The sequence below is a fragment of the Mobula birostris genome, chromosome 5 (assembly GCF_030028105.1).
Source record: "Mobula birostris isolate sMobBir1 chromosome 5, sMobBir1.hap1, whole genome shotgun sequence".
NCBI lineage: Eukaryota > Metazoa > Chordata > Chondrichthyes > Myliobatiformes > Myliobatidae > Mobula > Mobula birostris.
Genome location: NC_092374.1, coordinates 96,299,269 through 96,327,005, shown reverse-complemented (window position 1 = coordinate 96,327,005; position 27,737 = coordinate 96,299,269). Strand labels below are relative to the sequence as shown.

Here is a 27,737-nt window from a genome sequence, read left to right as displayed (position 1 = left end):
AGGGAGGGTCACACTGTGGGAGGGGTGGTACTGAGGGAGGGTCACACTGGGAGGGGTGATACTGAGGGAGGGTCACACTGTGGGTGAGATGAATCAGAGGGAGGGTCACACTGTGGGAGGGGTGGTACTGGAGGGTCACACTGTGGGTGAGATGAATCGGAGGGAGTGTCACACTGTGGGAGGGGTGGTACCGAGGGAGGGTCACACTGTGGGAGGGGTGGAACTGAGGGAGAGTCACACTGTGGGAGGGGTGGTACTGAGGGAGGGTCACACTGTGGGAGGGGTGGTGCTGAGGGAGGGTCACACTGTGGGAGGTGTGGTACTGTGGGAGGGTCACACTGTGGGAGGGGTGGTACCGAGGGAGGGTCACACTCTGGGAGGGGTGGTACCGAGGGAGGGTCACACTGTGGGAGGGGTGGTATTGGAGGGTCACACTGTGGGAGGGGTGGTACTGAGGGAGGGTCACACTGTGGGAGGTGTGGTACCGAGGGAGGGTCATACTCTGGGAGGGGTGGTACCGAGGGAGGGTCACACTGTGGGAGGGGTGGTACTGAGGGAGGGTCACACTGTGGGAGGGGTGGTACTGAGGGAGGGTCACACTGTGGGAGGGGTGGTACTGGAGGGTCACACTGTGGGAGGGGTGGTACTGAGGGAGGGTCACACTGTGGGAGGGGTGGTACTGAGGGAGGGTCACACTGTGGGAGGGGTGGTACTGGAGGGTCACACTGTGGGAGGGGTGGTACTGAGGGAGGGTCACACTGTGGGAGGGGTGGTACTGGAGGGTCACACTGTGGGAGGGGTGGTACTGAGGGAGGGTCACACTGTGGGAGGGGTGGTACTGAGGGAGGGTCACACTGTGGGAGGGATGGTACTGAGGGAGGGTCACACACTGAGAGGTGTGGTACTGAGGGAGGGTCACACTGTGGGAGGGGTGGTACTGAGGGAGGGTCACACTGTGGGAGGTGTGGTACTGAGGGAGGGTCACACTGTGGGAGGGGTGGTACTGAGGGAGGGTCACACTGTGGGAGGGGTGGTACTGAGGGAGGGTCACACTGGGAGGGGTGATACTGAGGGAGGGTCACACTGTGGGTGAGATGAATCGGAGGGAGGGTCACACTGTGGGAGGGGTGGTACTGGAGGGTCACACTGTGGGTGAGATGAATCGGAGGGAGTGTCACACTGTGGGAGGGGTGGTACCGAGGGAGGGTCACACTGTGGGAGGGGTGGAACTGAGGGAGAGTCACACTGTGGGAGGGGTGGTACTGAGGGAGGGTCACACTGTGGGAGGGGTGGTGCTGAGGGAGGGTCACACTGTGGGAGGTGTGGTACTGTGGGAGGGTCACACTGTGGGAGGGGTGGTACCGAGGGAGGGTCACACTCTGGGAGGGGTGGTACCGAGGGAGGGTCACACTGTGGGAGGGGTGGTACTGGAGGGTCACACTGTGGGAGGGGTGGTACTGAGGGAGGGTCACACTGTGGGAGGTGTGGTACCGAGGGAGGGTCACACTCTGGGAGGGGTGGTACCGAGGGAGGGTCACACTGTGGGAGGGGTGGTACTGAGGGAGGGTCACACTGTGGGAGGGGTGGTACTGGAGGGTCACACTGTGGGAGGGGTGGTACTGAGGGAGGGTCACACTGTGGGAGGTGTGGTACTGAGGGAGGGTCACACTGTGGGAGGGGTGGTACTGGAGGGTCACACTGTGGGAGGGGTGGTACTGAGGGAGGGTCACACTGTGGGAGGGGTGGTACTGGAGGGTCACACTGTGGGAGGGGTGGTACTGAGGGAGGGTCACGCTGTGGGAGGGGTGGTACTGGAGGGTCACACTGTGGGAGGGGTGGTACTGAGGGAGGGTCACGCTGTGGGAGGGGTGGTACTGGAGGGTCACACTGTGGGAGGGGTGGTACTGAGGGAGGGTCACACTGTGGGAGGGGTGGTACTGAGGGAGGGTCACACTGTGGGAGGGGTGGTACTGAGGGAAGGTCACACTGTGGGAGGGGTGGTACTGAGGGAAGGTCACGCTGTGGGAGGGGTGGTACTGGAGGGTCACACTGTGGGAGGGGTGGTACTGAGGGAGGGTCACGCTGTGGGAGGGGTGGTACTGGAGGGTCACACTGTGGGAGGGGTGGTACTGAGGGAGGGTCACACTGTGGGAGGGGTGGTACTGGAGGGTCACACTGTGGGAGGGGTGGTACTGAGGGAGGGTCACACTGTGGGAGGGGTGGTACTGAGGGAGGGTCACACTGTGGGAGGGGTGGTACTGAGGGAAGGTCACACTGTGGGAGGGGTGGTACTGAGGGAAGGTCACACTGTGGGAGGGGTGGTACTGGAGGGTCACACTGTGGGGGCGGTGGTGCTGAGGGTCACACTGTGGGAGGGGTGGTACTGAGGGAGGGTCACACTGTGGGAGGGGTGGTACTGGAGGGTCACACTGTGGGGGCGGTGGTGCTGAGGGTCACACTGTGGGAGGGGTGGTACTGAGGGAGGGTCACACTGTGGGAGGGGTGGTACTGGAGGGTCAGACTGTGGGAGGGGTGGTACCGAGGGAGGGTCGCACTGTGGGAGGGGTGGTACCGAGGGAGAGTCACACTGTGGGAGGGGTGGTACTGAGGGTCACACTGTGGGAGGGGTGGTACTGAGGGAGGGTCACACTGTGGGAGGGGTGGTACTGGAGGGTCACACTGTGGGAGGGGTGGTACTGAGGGTCACATTGTGGGAGGGGTGGTACCGAGGGAGGGTCACACTGTGGGAGGGTCACACTGTGGGAGGGGTGGTACCGAGGGAGGGTCACACTGTGGGAGGGGTGGTACTGGAGGGTCACACTGTGGGAGGGGTGGTACTGAGGGAGGGTCACACTGTGGGAGGGGTGGTACTGGAGGGTCACACTGGGAGGGGTGGTACTGGAGGGTCACACTGTGGGAGGGGTGGTACTGAGGGAGGGTCACGCTGTGGGAGGGGTGGTACTGGAGGGTCACACTGTGGGAGGGGTGGTACTGGAGGGTCACACTGTGGGAGGGGTGGTACTGAGGGAGGGTCACACTGTGGGAGGGGTGGTACTGGAGGGTCACACTGGGAGGGGTGGTACTGGAGGGTCACACTGTGGGAGGGGTGGTACTGAGGGAAGGTCACACTGTGGGAGGGGTGGTACTGGAGGGTCACACTGTGGGAGGGGTGGTACTGAGGGAGGGTCACACTGTGGGAGGGGTGGTACTGGAGGGTCACACTGTGGGAGGGGTGGTACTGGAGGGTCACACTGTGGGAGGGTCACACTGTGGGAAGGGTGGTACTGGAGGGTCACACTGTGGGAGGGGTGGTACTGAGGGAGGGTCACACTGTGGGAGGGGTGGTACTGGAGGGTCACACTGGGAGGGGTGGTACTGGAAGGTCACACTGTGGGAGGGGTGGTACTGAGGGAGGGTCACGCTGTGGGAGGGGTGGTACTGGAGGGTCACACTGTGGGAGGGGTGGTACTGGAGGGTCACACTGTGGGAGGGGTGGTACTGAGGGAGGGTCACGCTGTGGGAGGGGTGGTACTGGAGGGTCACACTGTGGGAGGGGTGGTACTGGAGGGTCACACTGTGGGAGGGGTGGTACTGAGGGAGGGTCACACTGTGGGAGGGGTGGTACTGGAGGGTCACACTGGGAGGGGTGGTACTGGAGGGTCACACTGTGGGAGGGGTGGTACTGAGGGAAGGTCACACTGTGGGAGGGGTGGTACTGAGGGAGGGTCACACTGTGGGAGGGGTGGTACTGAGGGAGGGGTGGTACTGAGGGAGGGTCACACTGTGGGAGGGGTGGTACCGAGGGAGGGTCACACTGTGGGAGGGGTGGTACTGGAGGGTCACACTGTGGGAGGCAATGGGATCTACCTGTACCTTCCTGCAGTCCTGCGCTCACCTGACTGGGGGAGACACCCTTAGACTGAGCAGACAGCTGGGGCTCCCCCGTCTCACTCCGCCTGGTCACTTGGGCTGTTGGGAGCCACAGGTTAACTGAGAGGGTGTGGCCACCCGATGGTGACTGCAACTCCCTGACACTCACACCTCAACCTCGAACAAGGGGAGAGCAGATGGTCAGCGCAGGCAGTTCTTCCCCAATACACACACTCACCCAGGCACCATCCGGATGCGCGGACCCCGGTTACTTACATAGTACAGGATGAGCACACTGACGTACTGGATCATACTGTACAGGGCCATGTACTTGAAGGCACAGAAAGAGGTCACGAGAGCTGCACGGCCTTCCCTGTAATAAGAGCAATCACTGGCTGGTGGCTCACTCACACACCCCCCATCACGTACCCCTGGGGTCAGGCACAGAGTGACCCTCCCTCCACACAGTCCCATCACACACTCCCGGAGTCAGACACAGAGTGACCCTCTCCACACTGTCCCATCACACACTCCCAGGGTCAGACACACAGTGAATCTCCCTCCACACTGTCCCATCACACACTCCCGGGGTCAAACACAGAGTGACCCTCCCTCCACACTGTCCCATCACACACTCCCGGGGTCAGAAACAGAGTGAAACTCCCTCCACACTGTCCCATCACACACTCCCGGGGTCAGACACAGAGTGAAACTCCCTCCACACCGTCCCATCACACACTCCCGGGGTCAGACACAGAGTGACCCTCCCTCCACACTGTCCCATCACACACTCCCGGGGTCAGAAACTCCCTCCACACCGTCCCATCACACACTCCCGGGGTCAGACACAGAGTGACCCTCCCTCCACACTGTCCCATCACACACCCCTGGGGTCAGGCACAGAGTGACCCTCCCTCCACACAGTCCCATCACAGACTCCCGGGGTCAGACACAGAGTGACCCTCCCTCCACACTGTCCCATCACACACTCCCGGGGTCAGAAACTCCCTCCACACCGTCCCATCACACACTCCCGGGGTCAGACACAGAGTGACCCTCCCTCCACACTGTCCCATCACACACCCCTGGGGTCAGGCACAGAGTGACCCTCCCTCCACACTGTCCCATCACACACTCCCGGGGTCAGACACAGAGTGACTCTCCCTCCACACTGTCCCATCACACACTCCCGGGGTCAGACACAGAGTGAAGCTCCCTCCACACCGTCCCATCACACACTCCCAGGGTCAGACAGAGTGAAACTCCCTCACTGCCCCTGGGTAACTGTGGCCTGTCAGTGAGGACCATCCTCTGTCATCCCCCTCCTGGACTGCAAAAACAGGAATCCAACCCCAAGTCCGGGGTGTCTGGTCCTTCCTTTGTATCCAAAGGGGAATCGAGTCCTGCCCCACCCTGATCACTCCCAGCACCTCAGAGGCTGCGGGTGTTGAAGAACAAGAATCCAACCCCAAGTCCGGAGCATTTGGTCCCTCCTTGGTGGGATATCTGATGGATTGAGTATCCAGGGGAATCAAGCCCTACCCCACCCAGATCCCTCGCAACACCTCAGAGGCTGCGGGTGTTGAAGTTTCCTCCACTTACTTTATCAGGATGGGCACACATTCGATCGTGGGCAGCTTGGAGGTGAACGGAGAGGCCACAGATGCTTCCAGCTGGGACAGCGATATTCCAACGTGGGCTGTCTTCAGCGCCTGTGGAGAACAAGAAGGTTCAACATAGAGAGAAAGATCTGGACTCCGACAAGTCCCCATCCCCAAATTCCACATGGCTGGTGATGCTGTGTCCCATGGACTTGCATCAAAGTTCAAAGTAAATTTATTGTCAAAGTACCTATAAGTCACCACATACAACCCTGAGATTCATTATCTTGTGGGCATTTACAGCAATGAAAGCAGTACAATAGAATTTTCGATAAACTTCACATAAAGACTGATAAATAACCAACGCACTAAAACAAAAATAACCAGGTACAGAGGAACGCACACAAAATGCAGGAGGAACAACTTGGTGCGAAACATGGGCTGTTCATTCCCCTCTGTAGATGCTGAGTTCCTCAGGCATTTTGTGTGTGTTGCTCTGGATGTCCAGCATCTGCAGAATCCCTTGTGTTACTGAGAACACGAGTTGTAAAGAGTCCTCGAAAGTGACCCTGTCGGTCAGAGAATCCTACAGTGGTGGTGAGTGAAGTTATCCACTCCACCTCAGGAGCCTGATGTTTGTGGGGTAGGATATCAGGAGCAGCTTTCGACCCCCATACCTAAGAAAGGATGTGCTGGCATTGAGAGAGGGTTCAGAGGAGGTTTTTGAGAATGATCCCAGGAATGAAAGGGTTAACATAAGAAGTGGTTATATGGCTCTGGCCCTATACTCACTGGAGTTTAGAAGCATACAAATATTGTAAGGCCTCAACAGAATGGACATGGAGAGGATGTTTACTATTGTGGAGGAGAGTCTAGTTCAGAGGACACAGCCTCAGAATAGAGGGCGTCACTGTAGAATAGAGATGAGGAGGAATTCCTTTACCCAGAGGCTGGTGAATCTGTGGAATTCACAGTGGAGGCCTGGAACAGACTCAATGGGCCAAATAGCCTAATTGTGCTCTATATCTTGTGGTCTAATAGACTTAAAAATAGTGCCCTCTTTTTGTACTACTGATATATTCTGAATATATATTTCTTATTGTAATCTATAGTATATTTTATGTTTTACACTGTCCTGTTGTTGTAAACAACAAATTTCACAACGATAATAAACCGGATTCTGATTCTCCTATAGATCTACTACCTCAACGTACAGAACAGCACAGGCCCTTTGGCCCAAAATGATATGCTAACCCTTTTAACCTACTCCAAGATCAATCAATCTAACCCTTCCCTCTCACACAGCCCTTCATTTTTCTTTCATCCATGTGCCAATCTAAGGGTTTCTTAAATGGCTCTAAAGTACCTCCTCTGGATCCTCTCCCAATGCCAACCCCAGGCAGGGTGCTCCAGGCACCCACCATTCCTGTGTCAAAAAATATCCCCCCATACTTTCCTCCAATCACCATCAAATTATGTCCTCTTGTCCTACCCATTGTCACCCTGGGAAAAGTCTCGGCTGATCACTCTTATACCTTGTACACTTCTACAAAGTCATCTCCCATCTTCTTTCGTTCCAGAGAGAAAAGTCCTCGCTTGCTCCTTCTCTAATTCAGGCAGTATCCTGGCAAATCCCCTCTGCATCCACATCCTTCCCATAACAAGGCAACCGGAACTGAACACCATACTCCAAGTTTGATCGAACCAGAGTTTTACAAAGCTGCAACATTACTTCACAGCTCTTGAACTTAATCCACTGACTAAAGATGGCCAACATAACTTCTTAACCAAACTATCAACTTGTGCAGCAACTTTGAGAGACCTGTGGACCTGAACCTCAGGATCTCTCTGTTCTTCCATGTGGTTAATAATCCCGCTTTTACGTTTAACCTTCCAAAGTGAATCACCTCACACTTTTCCAATTGAAATCCATACGGAATAGATGGCAGCCTCCTTGTGACAATAGTAAGCCAATATCAGATTAAAATATTTAAATGATTGTGACGTAACATCCCCAGGGTGGGGGCGGGATTTGAACTCTTGACTCCAGTGGTTCAGCCTACCTGAAGCCTCTTGGGGAGTTTGTTAGGCCCGAATTCATCCCCCTTTCAAGGCCAAAGCCATTGATAGTGTGGGAGAGGCTGATGCTTTCACTGTCAAAGTGCTGGGGGCGGGGAGGAGGGAGAGCGAGAGGGAAATAAACTCACCCCACAGTCATTGGCCCCGTCTCCACACATTCCCACGATGTAGCTGTGCTGACAGGAAGCAGAGCAAAGGATTAGCAGTCAGTGATGAAGCGCACCATTACCTGGAATGTCAAGTCCAGAGGTCGAGGCCCGAAGGTCAAAGGCTATGGGTTGGGCCAGAGGTCAGAGACCTGATTTCTGCGAGTCCAGGCCAGGGAATGAAGGTTAGAGGTCTTGCATCAGTGAGTCTGAGAGTTTGGGGCCACGGACTGGAGACCCAGAGGCAGCCTGGCCTGGGGTTGGTGGCCCATCTGTTTGTGTGGGTGGGTGGGAAAGGGACAAGGGGCTTGCTCTGTTGTTATTGTCTGTGGACCCGCTATGTTGGTGCCAGAATATGTAGCGACACTCACAGGCTGCCCTGACTCATCGTAAGTTGTGTTGGTTGTTAATGCAAACCATGTAATTTACCCCATATATTTCCATGGACACGTGACAGACAAACCTTCTTCATGGATTGTCACCTTGTCGTGGTGGAGAGGCTTGTGTGGTCCTGTGATCCCGAGAGCAATGCCGTCTGGAGCTATGCTCCTGGTAGGGTCACCCATGGCGGTAAGGTGAAGGGTGAGGTCCCTGACAAAGAACAATCCAACCAAGATCTCAACGGTGGAACAGGTGGGCAAAGTTACTTCGAACTCAACGGCTGTGAAGGCGGATGAAGGCTGCAACAAATCCATCAGCAATCGTTGTGGTTTCCATGCCATTGGAATCGGTTGATTTATGAAGTATCATGTGCTTCTTGGAGTGCAACATCAAGTACACATTAAACAAATACACACACAGGCATCTTCGCTCTGTGGGCCACTTCTTCAGAACGAAGACCATCATCCTCGACCTTGAGGGATAGCCACAACAACGATGACGACGATAGAAAAATCTTAGCTCATTCTCCCCAAGTCTTGATATCCAGTACATCATTGGCCATAAATTCCTTCAACTCCAATGGGATATTACCACCAAGCACACCTTTCATGCCCCCCTCCGATTTCCATAGGGATTGCTCTCCAAGTGACTCCCGTGACTTCTGACATCCCTACGAGCTGGGAAAGTGCGTGACCTGCCACTTTTCCTCCCCCCTCACTACCATTCAGGGCCCAATTCAGTTTGGCAAAACAATTATCAATTAGCATTAAAATGAACTTTGATCTTATAAAAACTATTGAATTTACATATTTCTTGTGAAATCAGCTTATCTGACACAGTGTCTGTAACGTGTATCTGACACACTGTGTCTGTGACATGTATCTGACAGACTGTGCCTGTGATGTGTATCTGACACTCTCTGTGATATTTATCTGACACACTGTGTAACGTGTATCTGACACACTGTCTGTGACATGTATCTGACAGACTGTGTCTGTGATGTTTATCTGACACTCTGTGTTTGTGACGTGTATCTGACACTGTGTCTGTGATGTGTATCTGACACTCTCTGTATGTGATGTATAGCTGACTCTCTGTGTCTGTGACGTTTACCTGACTCTCTGGGTCTGTGACGTGTATCTGACACACTGTGTATGTGACGTATCTCTGACACACTGTGTCTGTGACGTGTATCTGACATTGTGTCTGTGACGTTTATCTGATTCTCTGTGACGTGTATCTGACACTGTGTCTGTGACGTTTATCTGACTGTCTGTGACATGTATCTGACACTGTGTCTGTGACGTTTCTCTGACACTCTGTGTCTGTGACGTTTATCTGACTGTGTCTGTGACGTGTATGACAGTGTCTGTGACGTGTATCTGACACTCTGTGTCATTTATCTGACACTGTATGTGACGTTTCTCTGACACTGTGTCTGTGACGTCTGACTGTGTCTGTGACGTTTATCTGACACTGTGTCTGTGACGTTTATCTGACACTCTGTGTCTGTGATGTGTATCTGACACTCTCTGTTACATTTATCTGACATACTGTGTCTATATTTATCTGACACACTGTGTAACGTGTATCTGACACACTGTGATGTTTATCTGACTGTGTCTGAGTTTCTCTGACACTGTCTGTGACGTATCTGACACTGTGTCTGTGACGTTTCTCTGACACTCTCTGTCTGTGACGTTTCTCTGACACTGTGTCTGTGACGTCTGACTGTGTCTGTGACGTGTATCTGACAGTGTCTGTGATGTGTATCTGACACTCTCTGTATGTGACGTGTATCTGACCCTCCGTGTCTGTGACGTTTATGACACTCTCTGTCTATGATGTTTCTCTGACACCGTGTCTGTGATGTTTATCTGACACTCTGTGTCTGTGACTTATCTCTGACTGTGTCTGTGACGTGTATCTGACAGTGTCTGTGACGTGTATCTGACACTCTGTGTCTGTGACGTGTATCTGACACTGTGTCTGTGACGTTTATCTGACACTGTGTCTGTGACGTGTATCTGACTCTCTGTCTGTGACGTTTCTCTGACTCTCTGTCTGTGACGTGTACCTGACACAGTGTCTGTGACATTTCTCTGACAGTGTCTGTGATGTTTCTCTGACACTCTGTGTCTGTGACTTATCTCTGACTGTGTCTGTGACGTGTATCTGACAGTGTCTGTGACGTGTATCTGACACTCTGTGTCTGTGACGTGTATCTGACACTGTGTCTGTGACGTTTATCTGACACTGTGTCTGTGACGTGTATCTGACTCTCTGTCTGTGACGTTTCTCTGACTCTCTGTCTGTGACGTGTACCTGACACAGTGTCTGTGACATTTCTCTGACAGTGTCTGTGATGTTTCTCTGACTCTCTGGCTGTGATGTGTATCTGACACTGTGTCTGTGACATTTATCTGACACTGTATGTGACATTTCTCTGACACTCTGTGTCTGTGACGTGTATCTGTGACGTTTATCTCTGTGACGTGTATCTGACTGTGTGACGTTTATCTGACACTCTTTGTATGTGACGTGTGTCTGACACTCTGTGTCTGTGACGTTTATCTGACACGCTCTGTCTGTGATGTTTATCTGACACTCTGTGTCTGTGACGTTTCTCTGACACTGTGTCTGTGATGTTTCTCTGACACTCTGTGTCTGTGACGTTTCTCTGACTGTGTCTGTGACGTGTATCTGACACTGTGTCTGTGACGTTTATCTGACACTCTGTGTCTGTGACGTGTATCTGACACTCTCTGTCACATTTATCTGACACACTGTATCTATGATATTTATCTGACACACTGTGTAACGTGTATCTGACACACTGTGACGTTTATCTGTGTCTGTGAGTTACACTGTCTGTGACGTATCTGACACAGTGTCTGTGTCGTTTCTCTGACACTGTGTCTGTGACGTGTATCTGACACTGTGACGTTTATCTGACTGTGTCTGTGACGTGTATCTGACAGTGTCTGTGACATGTATCTGACACTGTGTCTGTGACGTTTATCTGACACCATGTCTGTGACATGTATCTGACAGACTGTGTCTGTGACATGTATCTGACTGTGTCTGTGACATGTATCTGACACTGTCTGCGACATGTATCTGACACTGTCTGTGACGTGTATCTGACACTCTGTGACATTTATCTGACACACTGTGTAACGTGTATCTGACACTGTGTCTGTGAGTTTCTCTGACACTGTGTCTGAGACGTGTATCTGACAGTGTCTGTGACGTGTATCTGATAGACTGTGTCTGTGACATGTATCTGACGCTCTGTCTGTGACGTGTATCTTGTGTCTGTGATGTGTATCTGACACCCTCTGTATGTGACGTATATCTGACGCTCTTGTGTCTGTGACATGTATCTGACAGACTGTGTCTGTGACGTGTAGCTGACACTGTCTGTGATATTTATCTGACTGTCTGTAACATGTATCTGATACACTGTGTCTGTGACGTGTATCTGTGTCATTTATCTGTGTGTCTGTGACATTTATCTGACTGTGTCTGTGACGTTTAACTGACTGTGATGTGTATCTGACACTGTCTGTGACGTCTCTCTGACACTCTCTGTCTGTGACGTGTATCTGTGTGTCTGTGACGTGTATCTGACACTCCCTGTGACGTGTATCTGTCTGTGTCTGATATTTATCTGTGTGTTTATCTGACACTAACATGTATCTGACACCGTGTGTCTGTAACGTGTAGCTGATACACTGTGTGACGTGTATCTGATACTGTGTCTGTGATGTTTATCTGACACTGTGTGTGACGTATCTGACACTGTGACATGTATCTGACACTCTCTGTATGTGACGTGTATCTGACCCTCTGTCTGTGACATCTGACACTCCCTGACATTTATCTGACACTCTCTGTTTGTGATGTTTATCTGACACTGTGTCTGTGATGTTTATCTGACTGTGTGTGACATTTCTCTGACACTCTGTGTCGTTTCTCTGACACTGTGTCTGTGACGTGTATCTGACACTGTATGTTAATTTTCTCTGACACAGTGTCTGTGACGTGTACCTGACACTGTGACGTTTATCTGACTGTGTCTGTGACGTGTATCTGACAGTGTCTGTGACATGTATCTGACACTGTGTCTGTGACGTTTATCTGACACCGTGTCTGTGACATGTATCTGACACTGTCTGTGACGTGTATCTGACACTCTGTGACATTTATCTGACACACTGTGTAACGTGTATCTGACACACTCTGTCTGTGACGTTTATCTGACACTGTCTGTGACGTGTATCTGACACTGTGTCTGTGACGTTTATCTGACACCGTGTCTGTGAAGTGTATCTGACACTCTCTTTGTGAGGTATATCTGACGCTCTGTGTCTGTGACGTGTATCTGACACTCTCTGTGATATTTATCTGACTGTGTTTATCTGACAGTGTCTGTGACGTGTATCTGATAGACTGTGTCTGTGACATGTATCTGACGCTCTGTCTGTGACGTGTATCTTGTGTCTGTGATGTGTATCTGACAGACTGTGTCTGTGACGTGTATCTGACACTGTCTGTGATATTTATCTGACTGTCTGTAACATGTATCTGATACACTGTGTCTGTGACGTGTATCTGTGTCGTTTATCTGTGTGTCTGTGACGTTTATCTGACTGTCTGTGACGTGTATCTGACACTCTATGTGACGTGTATCTGACACTGTCTGTGATGTCTCTCTGACACTCTCTGTCTGTGACGTGTATCTGACACTGTCTGTGACGTTTATCTGACTGTGTCTGTGACATGTATCTGACTGTCTGTGACATGTATCTGACTGTGACGTGTATCTGACACTGTGACATGTATCTGTGTCTGTGACGTTTATCTGACTGTGTCTGTGACGTGTAACTGACACTGTGTCTGTGATGTTTATCTGACACTGTGTCTGTGACGTTTATCTGACACTCTGTTTGTGATGTGTCTGACACTCTGTGACGTGTATCTGACACTCTGTCTGTGTCGTCTCTCTGACACTGTGTCTGTGACATATATCTGACTGTGTCTGTGATGTTTATCTGACACTCTCTGTATGTGACGTGTATCTGACACTCTCTGTGTCTGTGACATGTATCTGACAATCTGTGTCTGTGATGTCTCTCTGACACTCTCTGTGACGTGTATCTGACACTGTGTCTGTGACGTTTATCTGACACTCTGACATGTATCTGACACTGTGTCTGCGACGTTTATCTGACACTCTGTGTCTGTGACGTGTATCTGACACTCTCTGTGACGTTTCTCTGACACTGTGTCTGTGATTACCTGACACTGTGTCTGTGACGTTTCTCTGACACTGTCTGTGATGTGTATCTGACACTCTCTGTCTGTGATGTGTATCTGACACTGTGTCTGTGACGTTTATCTGACACTGTGTCTCTGATGTTTCTCTGACACTGTGTCTGTGACGTGTATCTGACAGTGTCTGTGACGTTTCTCTGACACCCTCTGTCTGTGACGTGTATCTGACACTGTCTGTGACGCTTATCTGACACTGTGTCCGTGACGTGTATCTGACACTCTGTGTCTGTGACGTTTATCTGACACTCTCTGTATGTGACGTGTATCTGACACGCTCTGCATGTGACATTTATCTGACACTGTGTCTGTGACGTGTATCTGACACTCTGTGCCTGTGACGTTTATCTGACACTCTCTGTCTGTGACGTGTATCTGACACTCTCTGTGACGTTTATCTGACACTCTCTGTGACGTGTATCTGACACTTTCTGTCTGTGACATGAATCTGACACTCTCTGTGACGTTTATCTGACACTCTGTGTATGTGACGTGTATCTGACACGCTCTGTATGTGACGTTTATCTGACACTGTGTCTGTGACGTGTATCTGACACTGTGTCTGTGACGTGTATCTGACACTCTGTGCTTGTGACGTTTATCTGACACTCTCTGTGACGTGTATCTGACACTCCCTGTGATGTTTATCTGACACTCTCTGTGACGTGTATCTGAAACTCCCTGTCTGTGATGTTTATCTGACACTCTTTGCCTGTGACGTGTTTCTGACACTCTGTGCCTGTGATGTGTTTCTGACACTCTGTGTCTGTGACGTTTATCTGACACTCTGTGTCTGTGACACTGCTTGAAATAAGTTTTTCAATGCCGATGTAGATATGACAATAAACTTGACTTTGTTAGTGGTGGTCTTATCTCCTGCTCTCTTCTGGTTCCCTGATCAAGCTTTCCTTGCTCCCCTCTCCCAGGCCCAGCAGTGATCCCACCTCTATGGTCATCCTCGGCAGAGGTTCTCCCCTCCCTCGGTGATGAAACTTTCCCACGCGCCTCAGAATGCAAGTTATAATCGCATCAGGTGCAATCATCCCCTCAACAGACTTCTTCCTGCCTCTCACGCAGTTTGTGTTTGGGGCAGCAATGAAGGCCTTCATTTCTGGTGTAGAGGGCTCCTGTCATTGTGTCAGTAGCTCGGTTTGTACTGCTGGCTGTTTTGTGAGTCCCGGGTGGGGACTCAACAACTGAAGAATACCACCCTGCCCAGATGTAGAAGGAATCTTCATTGCTGTTTCTGTAACAATTTTGTTTTATCAGTCAGGGTTGTTAGCCCTGAACTGAACCCTCAAACGTGGATGGACCAGTCTTTTCTCTACACTTTGACCTGTTTGGCATGGGTGATCCTACCAAGAGCTAAAGCCCCTGAAAAACGGGGAGAAATAATTGCAACAGTGATGTGGTGTTTCCCTCATTGAGAGCATTTACTAAGTCATCACAAATATATACAAATTACAAAAAACATATCTTCACAACAAATTGGTCTTTTTAATCTTCTTATCCTTCCTTGGTTCCTTTTCTTCTTTTTTGGACTCCTCCAAAGGTTTGGTTTCTTTCTCTTCTTCCTCCATTTTCTTCAGCTTCCTTTTTTTCCTCCTCTTGATCTGTGGTGTAATTTTCTGGTTCCTCCTCTGCTGAGACAGATTCTTCAGAAGTCCCATCTGCATCTGTAGTAGGCTTGTTTCTCACTGGGCTCTCCTGTGCTGAGGGACTAGCATTCCGCCCAGTAGGCATGTTTACACTGATAGAATGAATGACTATAGCAGTTGCCCTATACTTTGTCTCTTGCCGCTGTGACTGCAACCCAAGCTCTCGCGCTTCTCCGCCGTACCTGCCTCGGCTGGAACTTTGGCCCTGATTCCAGTCAACAGAACTCTCCGGGTCACTGAGGCACACAAGCTTCCACACCACGACAAGGTCCTCTTGGAGGATCAAAAGACAATTGATTTCTTTAATCAAGGCCAGCATCTTGGCTTGCACGGACTAAATAGGCAAAAGGCCACTTTTCCCACTCTACGACTCCGACGTCTGTCTGAAATGACAGCTCTCTATCCCTGTAACCCTGTGCCCTCGTTCCAGACTCTCCCAATGGTGAGATTGCAGGAGATGGCACTGCACTGTAGTGACTAGCATCGTAACGGAGCAGAGGGGAGGGGGGAAGAGCTTCCTGATCTTGGAGACAGGATGCTGAAGAGCAGATGGTATGTAGGGCAGGGTCCCATGTTATAAACTCAGCCGTCAGGACGCAGGAGCAGCTGGGGAGGGGCAGGGTGCTAGGGGGTGTGAAAGGGAATGTGAAGTGTGCGGGGCGGGGGAAGAGAATGGGAGACTCACGCACTCGAGACTTTGCAGAGATTTGATCAGCTTGGTCTTCATGTCAGGGGACATCCTTGCAAATACAGTCCCACACAGAGTGACCTGTAAGATAAAGCGAGGGGGAAGGAGGGAGGGAGGGAGAGAGAGGGAGAGAGGGAGAGAGAGAAAGAGAGAGAGAGAGAGAGAGAGATTTGAGAAAGTGAGTGAGGGGGTTGGGTGAGGGACAGAGGAAGAGAACGAACAAGGAGGTAGGGAGAAAGTAGGGAGAAAGAACGAATGAGGAGGTAGGGAGAGAGAACGAACGAGGAGGGAGGGAGAGAGGAAGATCGAAGAGGGAGGGAGAGAAGAAGAACAAGGAGGGAGGGAGAGAGAAAGATCGAGAAGGGAGGGAGAGAGGAAGATCGAGGAGGGAGGGAGAGAGGAAGATCGAGGGGGGATGGAGAGAGGAAGATCAGGGAGGGAGAGAGGAAGAATGAGGGGGTAGGGAGAGAGGAAGAATGAGGGATGAATATAAAAAGGAACAAACGGGGGGTGGAAGGAAGTAGGAAGGGAATGAGGGGGGAGTGAGAAGGGTTCATGACTTGAATCTACAGACACTAAACACTGATTGTCCCCAAACATGGACAGAACATTCACCTCTGGGTTACAACCTCCACCAGGACCCACCTTGGGCAGCAACTCAGGGAATTGGTCTTCGATCACAGCCAATGATGGGCCATCGATAACTAGATGGATCCTGGGTTTGTCTTCCTCCCGCTCATTGTCAGAGAGACGGACTTCCTGCAACACCAGAAACATCCATTAACAACCCTTCACCCAGACACCCTGTCCCATCACACAGTCCCAGGGTCAGACATAGAGTGAGGCTCCCTCCACACCATCCCATCACACACTCCCAGGGTCAGACACAGAGTGAAACTCCCCCACACCGTTCCATCACACACTCCCAGGGTCAGACAGAGTGAGGCTCCCTCCACACTGTCCCATCACACACTTCAGGGGTCAGACACAGAGTGAAGCTCCCTTCACACCATCCCATCACACACTCCTGGGCCAAGGCAACGCGGGTTGATATGGAATACAATTCTCTCCCCACTGATTTGAATTAGCACCCTCTCAACACTCCAATATGATATTAAACAAGTTGGTATAAAGAGCCCAGGACAATGTTGTCCAACTTGTTTTATCTGTCAGAGCGGAGAGGGTCAAGCCCTCCTTTTAGAGGTGGGGGAACATTTGAAACTGGTGTCTAGACCCAACACATTCAGATATTGCTCTAGTCTCGACCCAAACCATTCACTAACTCTGTCACGTCCTTGGAGTGTGACCCCGCCAAGTTTTAATCACTCCCAAGTCTGGACCTCCTGGCTGACTGGGGGGCAGGTGGAGGGAGAATGGAGAAGATCTTGCTCCGTCCTGTCACAGCCATCTGTGGGAGCCTGCTGTACACACAGTGACTGGTTTTCCCTGAGAAAGGGCTGTAGGGCAGTGACCCAGTCTGTGTGTGTGGGGAGGGGGCCGGGGAACAATTGCTTGAGAATGAAAGGGAAAGGTGTCTTTCACAGAGTAGATATGTTACAAAAAATCTTTAACCCCCCCCACCAAGCCCACTGCAGCGCTGTGAGCAGTTCTGAGTCACATGTTTGTTTATTTATTTTTTGGCATACAATGCAGAGTAGTCCCTGCCTCCCTCCGAGCCACGCCGTCCAGCAATCCCCTAATTTAATCCCAGGACAATTTGCAATGTCCAGTTAACCTTACCAATAGGTCGATCTTTACCAGCAATCCCCTAATTTAATCACAGGACAATTTGCAACGTCCAATTAACCTTACGAGAATGAAGGATATACTGACCAATACTAAACTAGGCATGACAACCCACCTCAGAGTACTGAAATGTTACATTTATCCAGTTATGTTATATGGCTCAGAATGTTGGACAATATCTAGTAACATGAGGAAACAAATTGTAGCAGCAGAGATGTGTTTTTTGAGGAGATGCAAAGAATATCATGGACGAAATGAATATCTAACGAGGATGTCATGAACAGAGAAAACACAAAAAGAGAATTAATGTATGAGATCATGAAAAGGCAATGTAAAACTTCATTGGACATGTGATTAGGAAAGAGGAATTAGAATGCACGGTAATTATGGGAAAGATTGAAGGGAAGAAAGCAAGAGGAAAGCAAAGACAAGTGATGATGGAGGCAGCAGCCAGAGAACTGGAAGTGAATACCAATGAACTGATCCACTTGATCCGAAACAGGAGTGTGTGGGCCATGGCAGTCAAAGCTCAAACTGGGCACGGCACCTGATGATGATGATGATGATGATGATGAATTAACCTTACCAACTGGTCGATCTTTTGTCTGTGGTAGGAAACCAGAGCACCCGGAGGAAACCTACACGGTCTTGGGGAGAATGTACAAACTCCTTACAGACGGTGGCGAGAATTGAACCTAGAACGCCTGTACTGTAAACCACTAACCACTTCGCTATCATGTGGCCCATAGCTAAGGGAGGATGTGCTGGCATTGGAGAGGGTCCAGAGGAGGTTCATGAGAATGGTCCTGGGCATGAAAGGGTTAATGTATGAGGAGTGTTTGGTGGCTCTGGGCTTGTACTCGCTGTGGTGGGTGGGGGGGAATCTTGATGACACCTATCGAGTGTTGAAAGTCCTAGATAGAGTGGACGTGGAGAGGACGTTTCCTATAGTGGGTGTGTCTAGGACCAGAGGGCACAGCCTCAGAACAGAGGGACGTTCATTTAAAATGAAGATGAGGAGGAATTTCTTTAGCCAGAGGGTGGTGAATCTGTGGAATTCACTGCCACAGACGACTGTGAAGGCCAGGTTATTGGGTATACTTAAAGTGGAGTTTGATCGGTTCCTGATTAGTCAGGATGTGAAGTGCTACGGGGAGAAGTTAGGAGAGTGGGGTTAAGAGGGAGAATGAACCAGCCATGAGCCATCAGAGGAGCAGTCTCGATGGGCTGAATGGCCCAATCCTACTCCCGTGTCTGATGTGCTCCTTGGCTCAGGGCTCTCACCTGTTCGGACTGCCGATCCCTCATGCTGCTCCAGCTGACGGAGGCCCGGGAGGTGGCCGTGGGTGATTTTGCCTTCACTCGGATCACCTTCTCCGCATTCCCAATCATCCCGGACTCCTTGGCTGCCTGGACGGCGGTCAATGTGCTGTCTCCTGGGGAAAGGGAGCAGGATAAATCCTGATCAGTTTATTGTTGTCACATGTACAGAGATACAGTGAACAGCTGATCTTGCGTACTGTTCGTACATATCAGACACTGTTCACACAGGGCACTGGGGCAGAACAAGGTAAAACAATGACAATGCAGAACAGAGTGTCACAGCCACAGAGAGAGTGCGGTGCAGCTCATCAATAAAGTGTAAGATCATAACAAGATAGATTGTGAAGTCAAGACTCCATCTTATCGTACAAGAGATCCATCCAATAGTCTGATAAAACTGGACAACAAACTTTTTCCTCACAATTTTATTGATTATGACAGATGCTTGAAGCTGAACACAAATATAATTTTACATTACCTGTATCATGTAGGAATTTGGAGAAACAAGAATATAATGCATTTAATTCCATAACAGTGCTGACGATTTGCAAAAGTTCAACTAAGCTAAAAATGTTTTACTGATGATTTTCATTTGTGCTCATTGTCTGAGTGTCTCACTTGTGTCCAATAATAATCAGCCAGCATTGATGGATTCCAGTTGCCCTGATACCATTTCTCCATGACGACAATGTCCTGGTGAAACCTTTCACCATGCTCATAGAACCATAGAACACTACAGCACAGAAAACAGGCCATTCGGCCCTTCTAGTCTGTGCCAAAACTTTATTCCACTAGTCTCATTGACCTGCACCCAGTCCATAACCCTACAGACCTCTCCCATCCATGTACCTATCCAATTTATTCTTAAAACTTAAGGGTGATCCCGCATTTACCACGTCAGATGGCAGCTCGTTCCACACTCCCACCACTCTCTGAGTGAAGAAGTTCCCCCTAAACCTTTCCCCTTTCACCCTAAAGCCATGTCCTCCCGTATTTATCTCTCCTAATCTAAGTGGAAAGAGCCTATTCACATTTACTCTGTCGAAACCCCTCATAATTTTGTAAACCTCTTATCAAATCTCCCCTCATTTTTCTACGCTCCAAGGAATAAAGTCCTAACCTGTTCAATCTTTCCCTGTAACTCAACTCCTGAAGACCTGGCAACATCCTCTCTGCACTCTTTCAATCTTGCCAATATCCTTCCTATAGTTAGGTGACAAGAACTATACACAATACTCCAAATTTGGCCTCATCAATGTCTTATACAACCTTCCCATAACATCCCAACTCTGACAATGCCAAGATTTGCAGGGAAGAAGTCTAAATGGGAATGCAGAAAGTGAATTTTTAGTGACATGTTGCATTTCATGGTTTTCTATTCTTGAAGCATGTTGCCAACAGGCTGCATGTCGTTTGGTGCTCTGTAGTTGCCAAGAAAATCTTCAACAACATCTTTGAGTGCCTTCCATGCGATTTTCTCCAGTTCCAGTCTAAGTTCTTTGATGACGCGTTTGATATGTAAACCAACAAGAATGCCTTCCCTAATTTTGGCATCAGTTATTCTGACTTGAATTATGAATTGAAATAACAAACATAGACAATTTCAAAATAATGGTGCCTGATACAGAAATTTCATGGTGATTTTCATTATCAGTGGTCCAAAATCCATAAGGTTGCCCAAGAAGTTTTCAGGAAGCCAAATCTTTGTTGTCCAGTGTAACAGTGGGATAGACACACTATAATTTTACAAAGCCCTGACAGGTTCTCCTCAGCCAGATAAAACAATTTGGAACTGGAATTAGATTATTATTATCGCATGCACCGAGTGAGATACAGTGAAAAACCTCTCTTGCATTCTGTTCATGCAGATCAGATCAATAGACAGAGCCCTGAGGTAGGACAAGGGAAAACATTAACAGAGCGCAGAACCACGTGTAACTGCAGTGCAGATGCTGGAATCCGGAGCCACAAACAATCTGCAGATTGAGAGCATCTTTGGGGGGGGAGGGGGGGAATCTCCCCACAGACGCAGCTTGACCTGCTCAGTTCCTCCAGCAGGTTGTCTGTAACCGGGAGCAGATCAGACAAGCGGAGAGGTAGTTTGCATTCTAATGTTTGAAGGTGGTTGGAGTCTGAGGCTGTGAACTGTACACAGGATATCCTGCAGGAACTCAGCAGGCCAGGCGGTATCTATGGAAAAGAGTAAACAGTTGATGTTTCAGGCCGAGACCCTTCAGCAGGACTGGAAAAAAAGATGAGAAGTCAGAGTAAGAAGATGGGGGGGGGGGAAGGAAAGGAACAAATACAAGTTAGTAGGTGATAGGTGAAACTGTAACGGGGAGGGAAGGGAGTGAAGTAAAGAGCTGGGAAGTTGGTTGGTGAAAGAGATCAGGAGGAGGAGAACCAGGGGGAGGTGATGAGTTAGTAAGAAGGTAAGGGAGGGAAATGGGAATGGCGAAGGGGGGCACAATTACTGGAAGTTCGAGAAATTGACGTTCAGGCCATCAGGTTGGAAGCTACCCAGACGGAGGATGGGTGTTGAACCCTGAACGTAGCCTCATCGTGACAGCAGAGGAGGTCATGGACTGACATGTCGAAGTGGAATGGGAAGTAGAATTAAAATGAGTGGCCACCGGGAGATCACGCTTTTTCTGGCAGACGAAACATAGGTGCTCAGTGAAGCAGTCTCCAGACTTATGTCAGGTCTCATAGTTTTCTCGAACTTCTGGTAATTGCTTCCCACCTCACCATTCCTATTTCCCTTCTCATTCACCATTCCCATTCCCCTCTCCCACCTATCTCCTTACCTGCCCATCACCTCCCTCTGGTGCTCCTAACCCCTTCCGTTTCTTCCATGGCCTTCTGTCCTCTCCTATCAGATTCCCCTTCTCCAGCCCTTTATCTTTCACCAATTGACTTCCCAGCTCTTTATTTCACCCTTCCCCCGTCTCCCAGTTTCACCTCTCACCTACTACCTTGTACTTCTTCCTCCCCTCCCCCACCTTCTTACTCTTTTTCCCAGTCCTGATGAAGGATCTCAGCCCGAAACTTCGACTGTTTACACTTTTCTGTAGATGTGCCTGGCCTGCTAAGTTCCTCCAGCATTCCATGTGGTTGAATGAGGTAGCTGCTCCTGAAGCTGGTGGTGTGGGACTTCCTGCCCGATAGTAGCAGCGAGAAGATGGCCTGGCCCGGATGGCAGACGTCTTTGATGATGGGCGTTGACTTTGAGGCAGCAGCTCCTGTAGATGTGACCGATGGTGGGGAGGGATGTGCTCGTGGGGTACTGTGCAGAGTCCAGAACTCTCTGCAGCTTATGTACCTACGCAGTCGAGTTCCCACACCATACCGTGATGCAACCAGTCAGGATAGTTTCAACAGCTCACGTTCAGAAGTTTGTTAGAGTGTTTTGTAACAAGCCAAACCTCCTTGATCTCCTAAGAAAGTAAAGACACTGGCATACTTTGCTTGAGATTGCGCCCACATGCTGGAGCTAGGATAGGTCACCCAAGCTGTTAACGCCCAGGGATCTACAGCTGCTGATTCTCTAGATCATCGATGGAGACTGTAATGTTTTTGCCCTTCCCCACCACCCCCTGAGCCCCGTACCTGTAACCATGACGAGCCGGATTTCGGCCTCGAGGAGCTCCCTGAAGACGGATGAGGTGACCTTCTTCAGCCGGTTTTCCAGGACCACCAGCCCAGCGAAGGTCATGTCTTGCTCCACAAACATCCTGAAACACGGGGCAGAGTCATCATCAGCCAGACTGGGATCACAACGCGGTGCAGGGTGGAGCAAGGAAACCCCAGCGTAGAATGGATGCACAGCCCCAAAGTACAGGAGCAGGGACACCACAGGCACAAATTACGAGACAGTGATGAGTCAAGGAATGGTGTCACCCAGACAGAGGAAGGATGTCATGAAACTGGGAAGAGTGCAGGAACTATTAACTCAGATGTTAGAACATATACTCGGGGGCCACTTTATTAGGTACGCTCGTACACTTGTACGTAAATGCAAATACCCAATCAGCCAATCATGTGGCAGCAACTCAATGCATAAAAGCATGCAGACGTGGTCAAGAGGTTCAGTTGTTGTTCAGACCAAATATCTGAACGGGGAAGTAATGTGATCTCAGTGACTTTGACTGCAGAATAATTGTTGGTGCCAGACGGGGTGGTTTGAGTATCTCAGAAACTGCTGATTGCCTGGGACTTTCACTCCCAACAATCTCTAGAGTTTACAGAGAGTGGTGTGAAAACAAAAACATCCAGTGAGAGTTAGCTCTGTGGGTGAAAATGCCTTGTCAATGAGAGAAGTCAGAGGAGAATGGTCAGACTGGTTCAAGCTGACAGGAAGGTGACAGTAACTCAAATAACCACACCTTACATCAGTGGTGTGCAGAAGAGCATCTGTGAACACACAATACGTTGAACATTGAAGTGGATGGGCTACAACAGCAGACCATGAACATACAGGAGTACAGGAAGTGGCCGCTTTATCCTGTATCACCTGTAGCTAATAGGGTTGCCACTGAGAGCACAACAGTAGAGCACAGTGCTGGCCCTTCAGCCCACAATGTTGTGCTGTTCTATAACCTACTCCACAATCAACCTAACCCTTCCTGCCCACATAGCTCGATTCTTCTTTCATCCATGTGTCAAACTAAGTCTCTTAAATGTCCCAAATGCCTCTATCACCATCCCTGGCAGAGCGTTCCACTCACCCAGCACCCTGTAAAAAGGAATTACCTCTGACATCACCCCCCACCCCCGCACTTTCCTCCAATGACTTTAAAATGATGTCCCCCATATTAGTCATTTCAGCCCTGGGAACGTTTCTGGCCGCCCACTCTATCACCTTGTACATTTATGTTTGCTACCTAAAACTTCCTAGACTTGAGGGCTTGAGTGATGAGGAAAGGCTGGGCAGGCTGAGGCCACTTTCCCAGGGACCACAAGTAGGAGTTATGAGGGGTGACTTTACTGAAGTTTATTAAGTCATGAGGGTTGCAGAGATGGAGAACGGTCACAGACATCTTCCCCTGGGTAGGACAGAGGGGACCTGAGGGGCAACGTTTTCACCCAGAAAATGGCCCATATATGGAACAAGCTGCCAGAGGAAGTGGATGGAGCAAGTATATTAACTTGGACATACACAGGCACACACACTCCTAAAGTCAAACACCCACCTGTCTCTCTCCATCCCTCACACACACACTTGTCTCTCCGTCCCTCACACACATACACCTGTCTCTCTCCCTCACACACACCCCACCCATGTCTCTCTCTCTTTCTCTCACACACACACACACACACAGAGTCTGCCCTCCTCTCTTTCTCATTGTGTATAATCCTGCCAAACCGGGCTACTGTGCTCCATCCGTTGAACTTACTACTACAGATCGTGAAATGAGAATGGGCAAAGCAGTGTGAGGTACCTTTGAAGGAGGTAAAGGAAATAGTGACATCAGACACAGTACTGACACATTATGATCCACACTGTCCAGTGAGGCTTGCCTGTGATGCCACACCTTATGGTCTAGGTACAGTCACGTTCCATGTTACGAGTGATGGACGTGAACACCCCATAGCATTTGCATCACGTTCCCTCATCGCTGGAGAGAAAAATTATGCACAGGTTGACAGAGAGGCTCGAGTCTGGTTTGGGGTGTAAAATGCTTCAACCAGTACTTGTATGAGAGGGAGTTTACCCTCATTACTGATCATCGGCCACCAGTGTCCATTCTCAATCCACGGAGGGTGCGCTACAAATGTCAGCAGCCATGGGCTCTGTTTCTTGGAGGACACAACTACAGGATCGAATTCAGGAGGACAAGTAATCATGGAAATGCTGATGGATTGTTCTGTTTACCCTTGGATGAGGAAATACCTGAAAAATTTACAAAAAAGAACACTCCACTTGATGTATTCTCCGTAATGCAAATCAGAAGTCTCCTTTTTACGACAGAGATGATCCAAAGGGAAACCAGAGAAGATCACACACTGTCTCAGGTTTACATGACAAACCAAATGGCTGGACTGTGCAGCAGAAATTCCTGTTCCCCCATTTATACCAGTGCTGGATGAACTTGCCCTTGACAGGGGTTGCCTTATGTGGGGATTGAGAGGAGTTGTACCATCCAAGCTGAGAGCTAAGTGTTGGAGGAGCTGCATGCTGGTCATCTAGCCACGGTGAAATGACAGTGTTGGATCTAAGCTTTTCTCTCGTGGCCTGGGAGAGATCAGCAGAATGAGAAGCTTGCCACACACTGTTCTGGATGCCAACATGTCTAGATATTGCCAAGAGCAGTGCCTCTCCATCTCTGGGAATGACAGACGATTCACATGGATTTTGCCAGACCATTCATGGCCACAAATTTCTTGGTGGATGCAGCTACAAAGAGGCCAAAAGTGTTCCCAATAGCGTCCACTACAGCCTTGCAGAATGTTAATGTACTGAGAAGCCTCTTCTCAAGGACCGATGTTCCAGAACACTTAGTCAGTGACAAAGGAGCACAGTTTGTTGTGTCATTGCTGAAAATGAATGAAAAAAGACACACTTTATCTGCACCATACCACCCAGCTACAAATGACTTGGCAGAAAGGTTTGTCCAGTCTAAAGAACACGGTGTGAGCAATGTCAGTGGAACACACTACACTGACACTGTTGTGCCAAAAGTTAAGAACGGTTTGCAGATCCAATTGAAATGACCCTTACACACTTTATCGTTAAGTTACAACAAGTGGTGCTTATCTCGGAAACGCACCTGGGCCCGTTTACCTGCAGCGCCCCGTTCCAATCAGTCCATAGCATCAGTCGTGACCTAACCTGTGGCAAGCCCAAATCCAAGAGACCTCACCACCGGTGAGCTCGTTCTTTTATACCCTGGTCACTTCTCTCCAGCCCTACTTCCACCCATCACATGACCACTGCTTCGGGCAGTGCAGACTCAGGTGGGCAGAGACAATACCTTGGTCACCCAGCACCCGGGTGATCCTTCCCCCGCACATCACACACTCGATCCCAACAATCGTTTCCTCGTGCTCCGGCCAACGTCGTAGGATTCTTACTGCAGACACCGAATCAGAAGCTCGCCAATTTCCTCCTCGCAATAACCTCCACAGCCAGCAACTCACCAGCTCATCTCCTGCACTCGTGCTTGCAAACCTAGTCTCAGAAGGATTATGCAGAACAGAGTCAGTTGTTGGAGAAGAAAGTCGGCTCCTACAACCAGCGTGGAGGAGGTCCCAGAGCCTGAGAGTGTTTCACAGCCACCAGTCTCACCTGCCAGCTGAGTGATCCCCCCCTTGTCAGCAAAGACGTTATCCCACAGCAGTAAGAGATCCTCAAAAGCAATGAAATCCTTAGGCCTGAATGGGACAATTTACTGTGCTGTGGATGTCTGTATAGTACAGTATACTGTGAATGTGTGTTTATGTATGCACATATATAGTTGTTTAGTATAGTATACAGTGAATGTGTGTTTATGTATGCACATATATAGTTGTTTAGTATAGTATACAGTGAATGTGTGTTTATGTATGCATGTATATATTTGTATAATATAGTATACAGTGAATATATGTATGCGTGTTTACATATGCACATGTATAGTTGAATTACATTCTCCTTTGAGCTGGTGTTTACAGCTAAGCAGGAGGGAGTGTTGTGTATTTAATATGCGAGTAATATTGTAAATGTATTGTTTGAATAAGCATTCTTTGTTATTTACATAATTCATTGTGGTTTATCATCGTTTCACTCTGTTTGCATCCGCGCTACACCCAAAGCAGGGTTCCCAGCCTTTTTTGTGCCATGGGCCAATACCATTAGGGAAGGGTCCATGAACCCCAGGTTGGGAACTTCTGGCTTATCACTGGGCTCCCTGTGTACAACACATAACATCTCTCTGTCTCACGCACACACACCCCACCCGTCACTCCCTACACCCCTCACTCACCTCTTTACATTTTTGATGTCAGCTTCTTGGAAAGAGCTGGTGAAATTGCGGAAGGCCAGGCCGATAACCCGGTAACCACGCTGCGTGAAGCTCTCCATCACCACCTGGAAATCGCTGGGAACTGCTCCAGGAAACGGAATGAGTTACCATGGAAATCAGCACAGGGAACGGCCAGTGGGGAGAGCACAGGAGGGGAAGGGTTAACGAAGGGGAAAATAACGGAGAGAGCATGGGGGAGGGAGGGACGGTGGGGAGAGGAGGGGGGAGGGAGATGGAGGGCAGGGAAAGGACAGGGGGTTGGGGGAGAGGCGAGGAGGGGAGGGGAGAGGGAGATGAGGGAGGGAAGACAGAGGATGGGTTGGGGAGAAGGAGGTCAGGAGGGGTGGGGGGAGATGGGAGGGCAGGGAGAGGAGGGAGGGAAGGTGGGGGATGGGTTGGGGAGAGGGAGGTCAGGAGGGTGTAGTTGGGGGAGGTGGGGAAGAGGGAAGCCAGTCTGACAGACAGGACTAGTGCTAACATCCCATCCCCCATCCCCATGTCTGACCTTCGCTCCCGCCTCCTCCCACCCCCCAGTCCCCACCCCAAGCTCCAATGTCCTGAGAAGGGAGGGGAGGGAATGGGTATTTCCAGACACCACCTGCCCTGTGCTGGGGTGATGGGTCTTTGATTTTGCCGGCTGTTTTACTGAGGTAGTGGGGTGTAGACAGAGTCCTTGGAGGGGAGGCTGGTTTTCGTGATGTATGGAGCTGTCTGCGGTTTCTTACGGGGAGAACTCCTGCCATACCAAGCTGTGACGGGATTTTGTCTGGTGCCTCATTAGTAATTGTTGAGGGTTGAAGGGGACTAGCTGAATTTCTTTAACCTCCCAAAGAAGTAAGCTTTCTCGGCCACGATGTCTAGACGGATGGCCACGGACAGGCAACTGGTGACGTTCTCACCTGGGA

At 50.0% G+C, this 27,737-nt stretch overlaps 1 protein-coding gene across 2 annotated transcripts in view; it reads right to left on the bottom strand.

Annotated features, from left to right (window-relative positions):
* Positions 1-27,737, bottom strand: part of LOC140197901 (polyamine-transporting ATPase 13A3-like) — a 67,377-nt gene that overhangs the window by 16,564 nt on the left and 23,076 nt on the right. For both annotated transcript variants that reach the window (XM_072258487.1, XM_072258488.1), the window contains 8 exons: positions 26,794-26,914; positions 22,439-22,563; positions 18,791-18,942; positions 16,406-16,519; positions 15,758-15,841; positions 7,679-7,726; positions 5,473-5,582; positions 4,147-4,243 (listed from right to left, as the gene is read on the bottom strand). In XM_072258487.1, the coding sequence (XP_072114588.1) occupies positions 4,147-4,243; positions 5,473-5,582; positions 7,679-7,726; positions 15,758-15,841; positions 16,406-16,519; positions 18,791-18,942; positions 22,439-22,563; positions 26,794-26,914 (851 nt within the window). The remainder of the gene's footprint in view (positions 1-4,146; positions 4,244-5,472; positions 5,583-7,678; positions 7,727-15,757; positions 15,842-16,405; positions 16,520-18,790; positions 18,943-22,438; positions 22,564-26,793; positions 26,915-27,737) is intronic.